The sequence below is a fragment of the Pinus tabuliformis genome, chromosome 8 (assembly GCF_031772625.1).
Source record: "Pinus tabuliformis cultivar Carrire ecotype Pingquan chromosome 8, CPIR1, whole genome shotgun sequence".
Lineage (NCBI taxonomy): Eukaryota > Viridiplantae > Streptophyta > Pinopsida > Pinales > Pinaceae > Pinus > Pinus tabuliformis.
Genome location: NC_142294.1, coordinates 759865053 through 759882573, shown reverse-complemented (window position 1 = coordinate 759882573; position 17521 = coordinate 759865053). Strand labels below are relative to the sequence as shown.

The window sequence follows — 17521 nt, the reverse complement described above, 5'->3', positions numbered from 1 at the left end:
AGTTATTGCTGAGACCATAATCTATAGAAAAGAAAATGCCTCTTGGCCACTCTAATTCAAACCTATAGGTTTATTGCACATTCCTTCACTCATGTTAAAATGAAGAGAAACTATAAAAGTTTGGGATAAGATTTATTACTCATTGTATCATTTTGACTTTAACATGCCACCATAATCTAAAGAGAAGAAAATGCCACCTTTGCCACTTTAATCTAGCCTTATAGATTTATTACACATTCTCGGCCGGTAGTAAAATGAAAAGGAAGTATAAAGGTGGGGATGAGTTTACTATTATTGAATTATTTAACTTTAATATTTATTTGTCAACATTTTAATCTAATAATGTAATAGTTTTATTTGTTTTAAGATAATTAAAGCTATCATTTTTGGTGTAGCTTAATTGAAAATGAAGTGTTATGTTGGAGGAGGTTCCAAGTTCAAATCCCTCCAATTCACTTGTGTGTGCAAGGGGTACGTAGGCACCTAGAAATTATAGTAATAGTTGTCGAAACTACACAGTGTCACATGAATATTAGACTAACCCAATTACCAATTCCCTATAATAATAATAACCATCAAAACATATGTTTTAAGAATTTAAAAATTAACCATCAAAATATATGTTTTAAAAATTTATCACCACCTTAAATTCTCTGTCTTAATTTAAATAGATATGAATTCTAAGAAATTATTTAATTTCTTATTTATAAGATTGTGATTTAAGAGTCCTTGTTCTAATTAAGTTTCTGAATTCTTTTGATTTTAAAAATATTAACCCTTTATATTATTTTAAATAGATTTATTTTATAATATATTTTTTTAATTAAAAATAACTTTATATTTATCAATTTCAATATATTGAATAAATTTATGAAAATATTTTTAAAATTTATTATTTTATTAAAATTGCATATGATATTATGATGCATAGAGTAGATGATGATACAATACTATGTTAAGGCATTCCATATGTAAAGGTCATGGATTCAAATTTTTGTAGGAAAAAATCTAATTTTACTAAAAACTGGTGGCCGAATAAAATGTGGTTATCTGACATAATACCCCTAAATCATAACTACTCAAACAACAAATTAATAATACAATTATCTCAAAACTCAAGACATAAAAAAATAAAATCAATAAAATCAATATATATCTTGAAATGACAATTATCTTTTTCATTGAGTTGATCCTTATTTTTTGAAATATCAATATCAATAATAATAAATATAAATATAAAGTCAAATAAATATTTAATTAGTTTATATTATATTAAATTCAATTATCTGATCTTTATTTTTTGAAATATCAATATGAATAATAAATATAAAATCAAATAAATATTTAACTGAGTTATATGATTATATTATATTTCTTAAGTTTTTTATCGTATTATATTTAAGGGTTTTTAATAATTTATTGTTATAAAATTGAACGACTGATTTTCGTTAACACTCAAATTTGTTTTACATTCTTATTAATGATGAAAATAATTTATATATATCAAAATTTTCACACGATATCAAAGATCTTGTTTTGCTCTCTATCATTCATTTATATATATATATTTTAATAAATGACATTGTTACGTTGGCCTTGGCCACGGTTCTAAATGGTGTAAACTAGCAATTGCCCTAAAAAGTGCAAAAAGAGGCCGATAGATTTTTTAAATTAGAAAAATAGTATGGAAATTGGAAAAATGATAAAAAAATGCATTTATAGATATGTATTCAGCTCATAAAAATGAAGGACCCCCATAACAAAAATGAAGGCCAGGATGAGTTTGGATGAGTTTGGATGAGTTTGGCTAGTAATTGAAGGGTGAAATAATCACAAATATTCAAACTAAGAATATTAAATAATCACAAATTAACATAATAATATTGAAACATCATCAACATTGCTCAACATTACAATCATGGCTTATATTATGTTGCTTTGAAAAACATTTACAAACAATCATGCATTCTCCCTAAAATTCAGGTATTTATTGTCAATGGCATGTATGTCAGTGTCCAACATTCTTCAGTTTCTTGCAGACCCATCCTTCAAAGTATTAATCTGTTTCAGAATTAACCTGAATAATAGCACAAAACCACACTAGACAAATCTTGTTCCACCAAGAGTTCCACCACACCACTCAGTCGTGTGAGTCTCTCCCAATTTACATTTGAATAGATCCCAGAACTATAAAAGGTGAATGAATACTGAATATAAGCCATTTTTAGACTTAAGATTTAGCCGACCATTGATTCATCAGATCAACTTTGAACCAATTTAACATGCTTCATAGGGCTTCTAAATAACATCATATGCTTCCAGAAAATGAAGAAAATGGGAATGAAAACACACTACTGTTCAAATAAGTGCACAGACCCTTAGTATTGCAGCCTTTCATGGATATATCGAAGCTCTAAATTTAATTGCTTTTAATTCAATTTCTCATTAAAAAAATTGCATTTAGATCTTAAAAATACTGGAAATTAAGACAACATTACCTAAGACAAATCAGAGCACTGACAAGAAGCAGCCTTCAAACAGCTGATGGCCAGTGTTCATCTGTCCTTAAATTAAAAAACGGCATCTGACGTGTTCTTCAAATCAGAGCAACTTAAAACCAGACAACATGACCATTTGAAATCAAAAGAAAACCCAAACTGACTAAAAATATATCCTTATATTACACAAAAAACTTACTTTAACAGCCGCATTAAAAAACTGGAGGGCATATGGAACAGAAAAGAGAGGAAGATACAGTGCACATGGAACAGAAAGGGGAGGAAAATACAGTGCATAGTTTGCCCAGTAGCAGTTGTCATGACCTAGGTCACTTCAAACAGTTTGATAGTGTAAAGGACCCTATGGATCACTTCTACCACCAAGAAACAAACCAGGTATACATTTATTAAAGGGCATGCTCTTCTCATCCCTTTTTGTGATTTTTGTTGCCAAAAGCAATGTTCTTTTCCATGGTGATGGTGTATGATTGAAGTTTTTAAACTTTTTTTCACAGCATATTAATAAGCGGAATTGGATGAAGAAAGTTCAGCAGGAATGGAACATTCTCCAAGAAAATTTACCAGGTTTTTTAGATGGAAATCATGATGTTTACCTAGATTGTTAGGGAATAGATTATAGGAATCGCTTTCTTATCCTCATTCTGTATGCAAACTATTTATTCCTGTCCCATCCTAATACAAAAATTTTGCATTGATTGGACAGATACAATATTTGTGAGAATCTATGAGGATAGGATGGATTTGCTCAGGGCTGTGATTGTTGGAGCAGCTGGGACTCCATATCAGGATGGGCTTTTCTTCTCTGATATTCATTTCCCATCCCAATATCCTGACGTACCACCTGTAAGTACTTAATTAGAACTGTTTGATTTTAAAGTGAATTTGAGATCAAGTTTTGTATTTAACTTCAATATGGAGGTCTCATTTCACTTTATGTTGGTTTTTAATTTTGTAGTTAGTACACTACCATTCTGGTGGCTTATCCTTGAATCCGAATCTGTATGATACTGGGAAAGTGTGTCTGAGCCTTTTAAACACATGGACAGGCAGGGGAAATGAAGTGTGGAATCCGTCATTATCAAACGTTCTACAAGTCCTTGTTTCCATTCAAGGACTGGTACTAAATGCTAATCCTTACTTTAATGAACCTGAATATGACAAACAGTTTGGTTCAGCTAAAGGGGAGAAAGACTCTCTAGCCTACAAAGAAAACTCCTTCCTCCTATCATGCAAGTCAATGTTGTACATACTACGCAGCCCCCCAAAGGTAGAATCTCGGAAGATTTTCAGTTCTAATTATTTTCTTGTTTAACCCTTCTCTTCTGAATCATTTTAAATCGAGTTACTGTCGTTTGTGCAGCATTTTGAAATGTTTGTTAAAGAGCATTTTCAAAAACGCGGTCATTGGATTCTTCGTGCATGTGATGCGTATGTGAAAGGGGCTCAAGTTGGATTACTTTCAGAAGACTGTAGGTTGCCATCAAATGTTGAAGCAGAGTGTGACAATAAGAGTACTACTTCTGCTGGCTTCAAGCTTATGTTGCTTAAAATTGTTCCTAAACTTATTTCAGCCTTTAGCGAAATTGGAGTAGATTGCCAAGCATTTCAGGAGTCAATAGCCAAAGAATCCAAGGGACTAGGTGGACTGTGAGGGCATGTATTAATGATGAACAAATTCCATTAAAAATCTGATGCTCTGGATTATTTCAAAGGCATTCTGTGGTTTTCTAAAACTCTCAATTGCTTAGAAATTTGCAGATATGGACATAAATCCAATTCCAATATCAATTTACCATGTCCAATAATCTCAAGAATACAAATGATAAGAAACCATCATTACAGCCACCATAATAAAGAAATAAACTACACCTTGAGTCACAGGAAACAATATTTTGCAAAGAGAATAACATAAAAATGCGCCCTGAACAATTATTCAGAAAACTGAGGAACTGTAAGTAACTGTAATTCTTATCCTTAAACTTTCATCTTTTTCTGTTATAAATGTGATGGTGGTTAAATGAATGTATAAGATTTTTAAGATTTAGCCGCACTTCCGAAAAATCCACAATTGTTCGCACACAGAAGAGGCCCTTCGGGAGGCTGGCAGCCAGTCTCATCGTGATCTCTTTTCTTGCTTTCTTGAGCCATTATCTCTAAATAATTTAATGAAAACTGAGAATAGGAAGATGTATTTGTTAAAAAAATAATCCAATTACTGGATCTGTAGCGATCGCATTCAAGCGTTAAAACTTCAATTCCACGGTGTTAATCCGCCTCGGCATTTAAAGACTCAGGGAAACACAACAGGGTTCTGAAATAGAACTTATCAGAGATGCCTTTAAGAGATGGCAGTTTCGTCTGTTAATTCTGCCTTTCTTCAGTTTAGCACCTTAATTCCACCTGCTGTTTAGACCTGACCTGATTTTGACATAAAAAAGTTGGAAAAGAAATTTTAAAGCAGTGAAAACTGAGCAAAAAAAATTAAATTAACGCACTATGGATCACAGAATACATGCGCATCCTCAGTAGGGCAACAATTCCAGATTTTCGTTCCCTTTTTGCAAGTAAACGAAACTGCAACACCTTCAATAGGATCCGGATTCCCTTGAACTAAGCCTCAAAATCTCCAGTTCCGCAACGGTTCTACAGGTTGCTGGCGTGTTCTGATCCGATTCAGCTGTTTTATGCCTAAAAACTGCTAAAGACGGCTGTTCCGCTCCAAACTTGGTACAGTCGGAAGGATATTAGAAAAGCTACCAGGTCCATCCTAGACGCATCCACGCCGAATGAATAAAATCTCCTCCTTTCAGAAAACCCTCACGGATCTAAACAAATCCAGCCGTATATGCAGGTAACGAGGTGTCGTAAAAACCGGCTAAGGGCTAAGTCGTTTCCTGAACAAACACGGGAAAAAATGCCCACTCCGCCAGCTGAACAAACACGGGAAAAAATGCCCACTCCGCCAGTTGTCACATGAGAATGAACGCTGAACAAAGACGAAGCTAATTGTCAGGTCGCCAGGTGTCAGCGCGAGAATGAAAAGGACGACGAAAGGTCCCTTTCAAAGGAAGGCCTATCGGCCTAATTAAGTATTTAGGGAGGAGGCTTGCCGCATATATAAAAGTTGTTATATTGATGGGATAGGTTTGCGTTTTTTAAATAAATTGTTTTCTCATGAATTTTATATATTTAATTAGCATCAAAAGAGTATTAAGAGATTTATTAAGAGATGTAAGAATATAGTTAATTTATATTTATTAGGTTAATATAAATACATGAACATATTTATATAGTTTGAGTGGGCTTAACGGTTAGGAGCATGTGTTTCCTCTTAAGTTCAAATCGTTGCACGGAGGTAGGCCCCTTGTCCCACAAACAAGGGTGTCTCATACACCAATTTGGTGCCTGGCTTGGCCGTAACTTTAAAATGGGATAATTAAAATGATAGTTGATATTATCACGATTATCACATCAATTTAATAAAATATATACTAAAAAATAATTTTAAGTTAATATTTTTTTTATTCACCTAAATTTTTAGAAATCATATTTATTTAATTAAGTAGATAGGTTTATTTATCATATCCATATTAATTAATATTATTATTTATACAAAATATTATTAGTGTTATGAAATCTACTAAAACCCTAACCCTAACCGTCTTCTAGCTGCGAATATAATATGGTTGGCCTAGAGGGGGCTCATCCCCTTTTGTTTGATGAAGTAGTGGCATTCCAAGCCTTAATCACTTCTCTTTCGAAAAATCAATAGACGAAGGAACCACAGTCCAAATTTGTGAAAAAGGCGAACAACAATCCATCTATAACGTTGCCTATAGGTTTTTGTCATACAACTTAAGCATTTTTAGAACTTTCTTTGGTCAGGAAATTCACTAGTATGTGGTCATCTCCAAAATCCATAGAGCAATGGATTGAGAAAACTTGAAAACCATTGATGAAAGGGAAGACTGGTCTCTATGCTTGTAGGAATGGTTTTTTTTTTGTCTTTTTGTGTGAACTTGAGGATAAAGATGTAATTTTAAAAAATGATCAATATTTCTCTCGAGCAAGGGAATGTACCTAAACAAATGGTCCCTCGATTTTGACCTAGCTGAAGATATCTTAAACTTAGTTCCTGTCTAGTTCAAATTACCTAGACTTCCTTTGTCTTGTTGGAGTGATGAATGTCTCAGAGCAATTGGAAATGGGTTGGGGAAGTATTTGGACAAAGCTGAGCCCAAGGGTTCATAGTTTTCCTATGCCAAGATCTATGTGGAAGTTGATTTGGAAAAATGTCTTCCATTGGAAATCAATCTCACCCTGGGAGAATGGAGTCACTATCAGGTGCTAGATTACGAGAAATTGCCATTTAAGTGTTGGATTTATCATGAATACGAAAAATTTGCAAGGGACTGCAAAAAAACTCAATTTAACAAAAGGGAAGAAGCTTCAACAACTCGGGAGGAATAATGGAGAAATTAAAGGAAAGGGGGCAACAGGAGGGTGACAATGACAAGTAGGAATAATACAAATCAAGGAAGGAATGTGGCTTCATTTTCTTCGAATCCCTATGAAGTGCTCCAGTCACAAGAGGAGAACGAGGGAGAAGCTCCAAATCAGGGGGGTAATAACAACCCTCCTATGGTAGAAACTGAGAATGCAAATAGAGAAGAAGGATAAATTTAGGAACCTATAAGAGAAGGAGAAGATGAAAATGAAAGGAATACACAAAACCCTAACCCTAAAGGATCCAATACTACAATTGATCATGAAGCAGAAGGAATCCCTACAAGTATAACGAGTCATAACATTGATAATACCCCTAATATCATGTCTAATATGTTATGGATTCAATTAAAGTCATAATAAGGAACATGGCCCTAAAAATCATCGGGGTTGATGAAGCGAGCAAACAATAAACAAAGAGAAACATAAAAGAGAAAGGTTAACACTCCAAGAAAGTGATTAGAGAAAATGAAGCAAAGCAAAAAAAAAAGGGGGGGGAATTAGCCTCAAATCACTGAAATCCTAAAGTCATCTCCAATCAAGGATCCATAAGGAACAACAGATGGAGGTAGTAAGCACCAAAACCCTAAAAAAAACAATGAAAATCCTATCTTGGAATGTAAGGGGCTGTAGAAATTCTCACTGTAGATTAACCTGATTATGCAATATAACTAAAGCAAAATACTTAATCTACTTCTACAATCAAACTTGCGGAAGCTTAATGATCTAGCTAAATCAAAGTTGAACAAATATAACCATAAGAAGAATCAATACACATGAAACACAGAAGAATACTATGGGGAAAACCTCATCTAAAAACCCTGCTATCTATATTATCACACAAGTGGAAATATCTCAAGATTACACACAGCTTTAGCTCTCACAGCTACCAGCTCTCAGCACAATCCCTCGCTACTGCTCATAGATAGAATAGACAACTCATATGCCTTCTCCTCTGCCCTCCAAGCCTCCTACTTCCTTGCAAAGTTTTCCCTGGGTGCTCCAGCTATAACCTTGTGTGACACTGATCTCAAACACTGCTCCAACACACTGTAAAACTTCGCAAATCTCAAGGAATGAATTCCTTCTACATGCAAGAGATTTTCTTATAGGAAAATTCTTGAAACTAATAGTACACTTTCCCTACCTTTAATCTCAATTGGGTCTTTGTATGAATTGACATGCATGAGTTACTTATGAGAGAATATTCAGTTATCTGGAGTACACTAGTTTCATGCATGCATGCATTAACTGACTGAACTCACAATTAGTTCCTCAAACTGTTTGGAACTAATTTAACTGGACTTAACTCAGTTAACTGAGCTAACTAATTACAACTCAAATACAACTCATACTTATCTCCTTAATTAAGGGATAACTTCCTTAATTTAAGGGATAACTATTGCATGAATTCACAAAGACTTCTAGCTTGAATTTCTCCAACTAATTAATCCAAGATGAATTAATTAATTATTTTTCAAGCAGCTGGTGAGACTAAATTTGAATGTTAATTCTCAATATTAATTCAAGGACAAATTAAAATTGGAATATTCTTGTTTCCACGTTTCAACACTCCCTCTCAACAAGAAAGGGATTATCTGCCACCCTGATCCTGTCTCTATGGAACTCGAATTTACACTTTGATAATGCCTTAGTCAAAATGTGAGCATCTTGCTCCTCGGTCGAAATATACTGCAACAACATGATCCTCCTCGCCACACAGTCTCTGAGATGATGATACCAAATTTCGATGTGCTTGGACCTGTCATGAAATACTGGATTCTCAGAGAGTTTGATACAACTCTGATTATCACAATAGATCACAGTTGGATCCATCTTCTGATCAAACAAATGAACTAGAATTTTCCACATCCAAATGGCCTCACATACTACTTGACTTGCAGCCATGTATTTAGCCTCTGCTGAGCTGAGTGCAACCGACCTATGTTTCCTGTTGTACCAAGAAACTGCAGCTGACCCAAGGTTGAAAATTCCTCCTGATGTGCTCTTCCGATCTGATGGACTCCCTGCCCAATCTGCATCTGTGAAGCCCTGTATATTCACTCCCTTTGTCCGTCTGTACCATAATCCATACTAAGATGTGCCTCTGAGGTATCTCAAAACATGCTTAGTTGCCTTCCAAAACATCTTGGTAGGCTGAACCATAGCTTGACTCAACTGGTTCACCGCATAGCACAAATCTGGTCGTGTGTTCACTAAGTACATCAGTGAACCCACAAGCTGCCGATACATAGTAGCTTCTACTACTTCTCCTAAAGTAGCACCCTCCTTACTCCAGTTACTTGCTAGAGGAGTTTACATGGGCTTGCACTTCTCCATGTGGAATCTCCTGAGTATCTCATTGGCATACTTGCCTTGAGACACAAACAACTCCCCATCCTTTTGCCACACTTCCATGCCAAGGAAGTAGTGCATGAGACCCATGTCTTTCATCTCGAATTCTCTTGCAAGGTCCTCCTTGCAAGACATCTAATCATCACTTGTCAATATGAGATCATCAACATAAAGAACAATGATCAATTGCTTACCTTTTACCATGATGTGGTACAGGTTCGCATCCACTTCACTCTTTGTGAAGCCCAACCCGGTGAAGTAGTTGTCGATCCTGGTGTACCAAGCACGAGGTGCTTGCTTCAACCCGTACAAAGCTCTCTTGAGTCGGCACACATGTGACTCATGATCGAAGGTCTCAAAACCTTCTGGCTGCTCTATGTACACCTCTTCCTCAATCTTGCCATTGAGGAATGTAGTCTTCACATCCATCTGATGGATCTTCCAACCCATCTGTGTTGATAGTGCCAACATCAATATGATAGATGAGTACCTTGCTACAGGAGCAAAAGTCTCATCATAGTCGATCCCCTCAACCTGTGAGAAACCACGAGCAACAAATATTGCCTTATGTTTCTCCACACTACCATCAAAAACTTGCTTTACCTTGTAAAGCCAACGGGAACTCACAACTGACTTGTTCTCCGGTCTTGGAACCACATCCCAAACACTGTCCCTGAACTATGGAGTCATAATCCTCCACCATAGCATCAACCCAAATCGGCTGCTGCACTGCTTCCTCAAAGGAAGATGGCTCAGTCTCAATACATTCCCCAACAAGGGCCATGTATCCAGTGTACCTATCAGGTGACCTCCTCTGTTTGCACTAAGAAGATGGTTCTCCCACATTCTCTATCGCATTCGACAATAATTTGTCAGCGTCTCTTGTACGCTTCCGTCCCTCTCTAGAAGACTCTGCTTGAGTGGATGTCTCCAATCCTGGAACCTCTGCATGTGGCTTCTCCACATCAGTCTGAGGCTCCTCCTCCTTAGGAACCAAAAGTTCCTCCAAAGCCTGTAGTTGGAGCTCCCTCTCAAGGGAAACTCGCATGGCCTTCTGCTCATCAAACTTGAGATCTCTGCGAACCACTATCCTCCGATTGGTAGGCAAGTACACCCGATAGTTGTGGGGTGTATCAGTGTACCCCACAAGTATCCCCAACTCAGTTGTTGGCTCAAGTTTCTTCTGGGCATCCTTGGTCACATGGAAATATACCGATGAGCCAAAGATCCTGAAGTGACCCACAAATGAAGTGGTAGGTGTTGGTCATGCAACATCGCCCGAGCTGCCCCCATAATCATTTTGTTCTTCCTCTCGGCCACCCCATTCTACTGTGGGTTATGAGGTGCCGTCAACTCCCGTTTAATTCCTTCCGCTGCACAGAATTCCTTAAACTCTTGAGAGACATACTCTCCACCATTGTCACTTCTCAAGGCCTTGATCTTCTTCCCTGACTCTTTCTCAACCAAAGCTTTGAACTCACAAAACTTTGAGAAGGTTTGATCCTTCTTCTGCATGAAATAAATCCAGCATTTACGAGAAAAATCATCAATGAAAATCACATAATACCTTTTTTTCGCGGTGGATGCTGTCGAGAATGGTCCACACACATCAGTATGAACTCACTCTAAGATTGCTTTAGCTTGACTGTCTCGATCATGAAAGGAAGACTTGGCGTACTTTCCCAAGGTACAACCTTTGCATGTGTCCACTTGCTCAAGTTTACCTTTGGGAAGTTTGGTAGAGATCTGCTACATTATCTTCAAGGCCCCATGATGCAAGTGGCCCAACCGCCTATGCCATAACTTGCCAATGTCTTGGCTTTGCACCAATTCTGCTTTCGAACTCAATGTAGCACAATCATCTACCTCTAGCTTATAGAGATTCTTCACTCGAATCCCAATCCTCTTGGACCGATCCGTGGCTATGTGTCTCAAGAACGCCTTTCCTTTACTGAAGACAACATCGTAGCCTTTGTCCTCCAACATCGTGACCGATACCGAGTTCTTCTTCAGTCCAAGAACATACTTTACACCAGTCAGGGTGAGAGGAGCTCCATGCTACCTTTGAAAAGCAACCATGCCTTCTCCTGAAACACAGTACTTCTCATCATCACCCATATCTATGTGCATCTTGAGGCCTTTCTCCTCCAAGGTACTAAGTAAACTTTTATCACTGGTCATGTGGAATGAGGTTCCACTGTCTAGATACCAAACACAACCCACCATCGATGAAACCATGCATGTGATGAGGGTAAAATCCAATTCGAATTGAGAGGTTAATGCCTCACCTTCTGATCCTTTCGAGGATCCCTTCTTGGATTTATTTAATGGGAAATTAGTTGCATAATGGACCACCTCATGAAAATTAAAGCATCTCACTTTAGGTTTGTCAATCTTCTTCCCTCCATGAGAAGAATTCGATTTGGAATGGGAAGCCTTCCCTTTCCCTTTGCTTGCCTTACTTGCTAAGGCTAGATTTTCTTCATCATCATGCTTAGATGAAGAACCATCTCGAGTGCTCCTCCTGATCTCATCCTGCATGAGATCCGACCACAATTGTTCCCAATCTGGCAGTTTCTCTCTTCCATTCACAGAGTCCTAGTAGCTATTCCATCTCTTTGGAAGACCGAGGAGAGCAAGGCTCACCATATCATCATCGACAGTTGTTATTCCCACATTACCAAGCTCTTCTTTGCAGTTGGTGAGCTTGTTCAGATATGTAGAAATAGCGTCGCCCTTCTCCATCTTGATTTTTTGAAGCTTATCCTTGAGTGCCAGTTTCGTATGGTTGCTATTGTTCTGATATAGGTCCTTCAATGTCTTCCACATTGAAAACGGAGTCTCCTTCCCATGGAGACTCAAGACAATATGGTCTCGAACTCCCTCCAGAAGAATCCTTCTCGCCTTCGCCACACACTTCTTCCATTCAGCCAATTCTTGTGCATTAGCTGCAGCTAGCTTGGGGATTTCTTGATCAATGAAATCCTTCAAACCATTGTCTTCTAATACCGCTTCCATGCGATCCTTCCATGCTATGTAATTCAAGCTGCCATCCAGAGCATACTCGAGTCTCAAGCCATTGAACACCATTGGTGAACTTTGAGGTGTGATAAGAATTCAATTTTGTACCTGCAACCAAGAACTTCAAACTTCGAATTTCCCTTCTCAGTATACTGTTCACAGCTTTGATCACCTTTGCTCTGATACCATGTAAAAATTCTCACTGTAGATTAACCTGATTATGCAATATAACTAAAGCAAAATACTTAATCTACTTCTACAATCAAAATTATGGAAGCTTAATGATCTAGCTGAATCAGAGCTTAACACATATAACCATAAGAAGAATCAATACACATGAAACACAGAAGAATACTCTGGGGAAAGTCTCATCTAAAAACCCCGCTATCTGTATTATCATACAAGTGGAAATATCTCAGGATTACACACAACTTTAGCTGTCACAACTATCCATCTCTTAGTACAATCCCTCACCGCTGCTCATAGACAGAATAGACAACTCATATGCCTTCTCCTCTGCCCTCCAAGCCTCCTATTTCCTTGCGCAGTTTTCCCTGGGTGCTCCAGCTGTAACCTTGTGTGACACTGATCTCACACACTGTAAAACTGCGCAAATCTCAAGGAATGAATTCCTTCTACATGCAAGAGATTTTCTTATAGGAAAATTCTTGCAACTGATAGTACACTGTCCCTGCCTTTAATCTCAACTGGTTCTTTGTCTGAACTGACATGCATGAGTTATTTATGAGAGAATATTCAGTTATCTGGAGTACACTAGTTTCATGCATGCATGCATTAACTGAATGAACTCACAATTAGTTCCTCAAACTGTTTGGAATTAATTTAACTGGACTTAACTCAGTTAACTGAGCTAACTAATTGCAAATCAAATACAACTCATCCTTATCTCCTTAATTAAGGGATAACTTCCTTAATTTAAGGGATAACTATTGCATGACTTCACAAAGAATTCTAGCTTGAATTTCTCCAACTAATTAATCCAAGATGAGTTAATTAATTATTTTTCAAGCAACTGGTGAGACTAAATTCAAATTTTAATTCTCAATTTTAATTCAAGGACAAATTAAAATTGGAATATTCTTGTTGCCACATTTCAACAAGGGCATGGGACGCCCAAAAAAATCCCATTATGTAACATATCTGATAAAATTCGAGAAGCCATTAATTTTGCTTCTACATGAAATAAAGCTAGAAGAAACAAACTTTTGAATGCAGCAAAATCTTTTTGAAGAGATAGCTCTGGAATAGTGCAAAGCTCTAGAGGTGCCTCTAGGCATATTCGAGGTAAACTTATTTTCCCCCCTAATACAATGTAAAAAGGGTATTTATTGGATTCCTTTATTGTTAGAAAGGAAATAATCAAAATAAAGGTTTACAATGGTCAATGTGTATGTCCCTATAACTTTATTGGGAGAAACTCGAATTCTAGGACTCTCTAATCGCATCGAAAGAAGATCAATGTTGCCAAAATAGTATTGTGGGAGGTGACTTCAATGAAATTTTACAATCTTTGGAAAAAAGTGGAGGGAGTTGGGTTCATGGCCCATTTAAAGAGACAATGGAGGATTTGATCGTCAAGTGGGACTTAATTAACATTCGACCCATTAAAGGGAAATACACTTGGTTGAACAAAAGGAGTGGAAATGGGCATATAACAACATGTCTCGGTTATTTTTTTATGCATAGAATCTGAATGTTACAAGGTTTAGACTACTCTTCTCCAATATTGGTGCAAGGTGAATTTGATCATCGCCCAATATCATTGGAGGCTATCAACAAGGAGGAATTGGGACCTATTCCATTTAGCTTCAATATTAGGTGGTTAAATAAAGTTGGCATTAAGGAATTATGAAGAAACAATTGTCTATTTGAGTGTAAGTTTCTCCATCCATTGTATGGGAATCAAAGTTAAAAACCATCAAAGCAACATTGTGAATTTGGACAAAGGAAGTATACGTCCCTCTTGGTAAGAAGAAGGCTGAATTGGTAAAAGAATTGGAGAAACATCAAACGATGATGGAAGTAATGAAATAAAGGGATGCCATCTTGAAAGGGAAATAAATTAAGAAAACATATCTATCGAGCAAGTTAGAAAAGAGGAAAAATTCTAGAGGCTCAAATCAAGAAGTGTTTGGTTAAAGGTTGGGGGCCAAAACACAACTTTCTTTCATAAACAACCAAGAGCAAGGGAAATGAGAAATCAATGAGTAAAATTACTCCATAAGTTAAATGTAAAACAACTTCCTTCTCAAATATAAAATAGGAATTATTTTCTCATTATCATGCTTTATACTCAGAAGATAGGGAGTTGCATTTAAATAAAGCTCAAGAGTTGTTATCTATATTTCAACTAGAGATATTAAATTTTGAAAATCAACACCTCATAAATGAAATAGAAGAGGAAGAGGTGGTATATGCAATATGGGCAATGGATCCAGAAAAATCCCTAAGCCCAATCGGTTTCCTATTCTTTTCTTTTAAGTCTTTTGGTATGTGATAAAAAAGAATATGATGAGAATGCTAAATTGGATGAGAAGAAAGGGAAAACTACGAGGGGGCACCAACTCCTTATTTTAAGCCTTGATTCCTGTTGACGGTTCTAGATACCTCCAACATATAAGGGGTCTCCCTAATGCGAAGTCCTAGTTAGTCCTCACACCATTTGGAGTAGAAGCCCTATCTAGAGTATTGACCCGACCACCATAACACAGAGGTTCATCTTGGTTTCAATGGATAACAACAAAGTTGATAGTGTTAAACATCGATTGAAATGTGTAAAAGGATACTTTCACGAGGGGAGAGACAAAAGTGAGCCTCTAGAAGGAAGGTAATAGTACTAAACTAAGAGAGACAAACAAGAGCATAACAAATATTTTTTAGTGAAGTAGTTCACATAACGATGTTAAAGTGAATACAACAAACATTCAACAAGATGAGTATCGAAGCCACCAAAATAGTTCAATTTATCTAGTACATATGAACACAACATATACCGTAAACATCCCAAGAATAGTCCTAAAACATTTTTGATATATGCATGAAAATGTGTTGGCTCATAGAGCTTCAATTAGGTGAAAGATCCAAGTACACAATTACAATGATGAGACACTAGTTCCAATAGTGGAACATTAAGTCACTTCTTGGTTCTCCAAAGAATAATTTTTCTCTCTTGTGCCAAGTAGAGAAGCCAAGACTAGCTCTCTAAAGCTTAAGCCTCCAAAATACCTTTGCTTGAGTTATGAGGTTGCTTTTATAACAAGAGGAATGACCTTTCGTATCCTCATGACCCTTGAATTACCCTCATGACTCCTAAACTTCTAGTGTGTCCTTGGACTTCTAAACAAATCTTAAATTTCTAAATGACTTTTGGACTGCTATACAATCTTTGTCCATATATGACTGTGTGACTCTTTATGTTCCACATATGACTCTTGGACTTCCACACATTACATTTTGTCCTCTTCTTTGAAAACACATCATTAAACTCCACATGATGATGTGGCATGACACATGGACATACATTGACCACTATGATGACACTTGTACAAGTTACAACTTTATGGTTATGACATGGACTTCATGATGAGGTGACAATGCCAAGTTGTCTTCCTTGTTGCTTCATCTTTCATTCTTCATGATAGATATGATCTATGATTTATCTTCATGAAATATCAACTTTATTTCTTATCTTCACCCTCCAAAGCGTCTTGGATCAACATTGGAATCCTCCGAGTCATCATGCAATGTCTTCTTTCTTTTTTGGTCCATGATCTGCTTCATGTCTCCAAGATAGCTCTCTTTTGTTCTTTTTCGTAGGTGATTTTTCATGCTTTCTCCTTGTTATCTTCTCTTGAGAATCTCCTTGTAATGCTAATATGGTACTTCTGTAAATGAAAATAATTCATGGCAAGGAAAAAGCAGTTTAAAATGTCTATCCTATCACTAACTAGTTCATGGAGTGATCTTCTCATGATAGGCCTGTGAGAAGGTTAAAATAAGAAGGCTTGATTAGGAGGGCGTAGTTAAACTCATCAATGTTCACAAGAGGCCTTCAAGGTGAGCTTGTACACTCAAGCAAGAGAAAGAGAGCTCACGGGGCATAAGGGCATACTCTGAAGAGATGAAGGAGTGAGGCTTCAAGCCTTCAGGTCTTCAAGGTAAGCTCATGCGCTCAAAGAGACAAAGAGGGCCAAGGGCACACTCCGAAGAGATGAAGGAGTGAAGCTTCAGGAGTTTAGGCCTTCAAGGTGCACTCATGTTCTCAAGGAAAAGGAGAGCACATTGGCACATGCCGAAGGGATGAAGGGAAAGCATTCAAGCCTTTGAGGTGCGCTCATGAAATCAAAGAGGGTGCATTTCTTTGTATTGAAGGAGTGTGCTCAAGCTTCTGGATTCATGACTGTGCCATGCATTCAAAGGGAAGGATGAAGCTTCATGGTTCATGAGTGCGACATTCTCTCTAAGCCTTCATGCTTCGTGAGTGTGACATTCTCTCTAAGAGGGCGTATTTCTTCGTGTTGAAGAGTGCGTTTTGTAAGTCAAGAAGGTCCTTGTTCTTTTGAAGTTCACTTTTTCACTGAGTGTTTTAAGCATGCTTCGTTGTTTCTAAGTGTGCTTCATTGTTTCGAAGTGTGCTTTGTTTTTCTGAAAGCGCTTCATTGTTTTGAAGTGCACCCCAGCTTGGAAGGGTACAATCCTCTCCAACAGTGGTTACTTGTTCATCTGTAATGCACTTTTCACTAAGGGAGGGAACACAAGGCTAGGTAACTTATCCTTAGGAGGTAGTAATGCACTTGTTGGAATTGTAGTATTGACATTGATGTCAACATGGTCATGATGCTGCTAGTTGAGTTGAAATCGGGTTGATTGTGTTGGCATTGATGTCAACAATATGATGTCACTCATGTTGGTTTGTGTTGGCATGTGTTGGAATTGATGTTGATCATACGAAGGCATTAATGGAGCTTGATGGTAGCATGATGGTCTTGGAGGAGTTGGAATGTGCATTGATAGACATGTCATGATGGTTTTTTGATGCTACAAGATATTTGGATGGTGCTGATATAGGTAGAGGATGCTGCTACAAATTGATCATACAG

The 17521-nt window shown here is 37.1% G+C and overlaps 1 protein-coding gene and 1 long non-coding RNA gene across 2 annotated transcripts; one reads left to right on the top strand and one right to left on the bottom strand.

The window, feature by feature from the left end:
• The first annotated feature begins 2729 nt into the window (after positions 1-2729).
• On the top strand, positions 2730-4434 carry LOC149237820 (putative ubiquitin-conjugating enzyme E2 23). The gene is made up of 5 exons (XM_089372809.1): positions 2730-2894; positions 3014-3083; positions 3223-3362; positions 3475-3786; positions 3880-4434. Exons 1-5 carry the CDS (start codon positions 2730-2732, stop codon positions 4168-4170), a joined length of 978 nt encoding a protein of 325 aa, XP_089228935.1. The 3' UTR covers positions 4171-4434.
• A 232-nt stretch (positions 4435-4666) lies between these two features.
• On the bottom strand, positions 4667-5585 carry LOC149237819 (uncharacterized). Its single transcript, XR_016246328.1, has 2 exons — positions 5103-5585; positions 4667-4937 (listed from the first exon to the last, which is right to left on the bottom strand). It is a non-coding gene; the product is annotated as an uncharacterized LOC149237819 (long non-coding RNA).
• Between the last annotated feature and the right edge of the window lie 11936 nt (positions 5586-17521).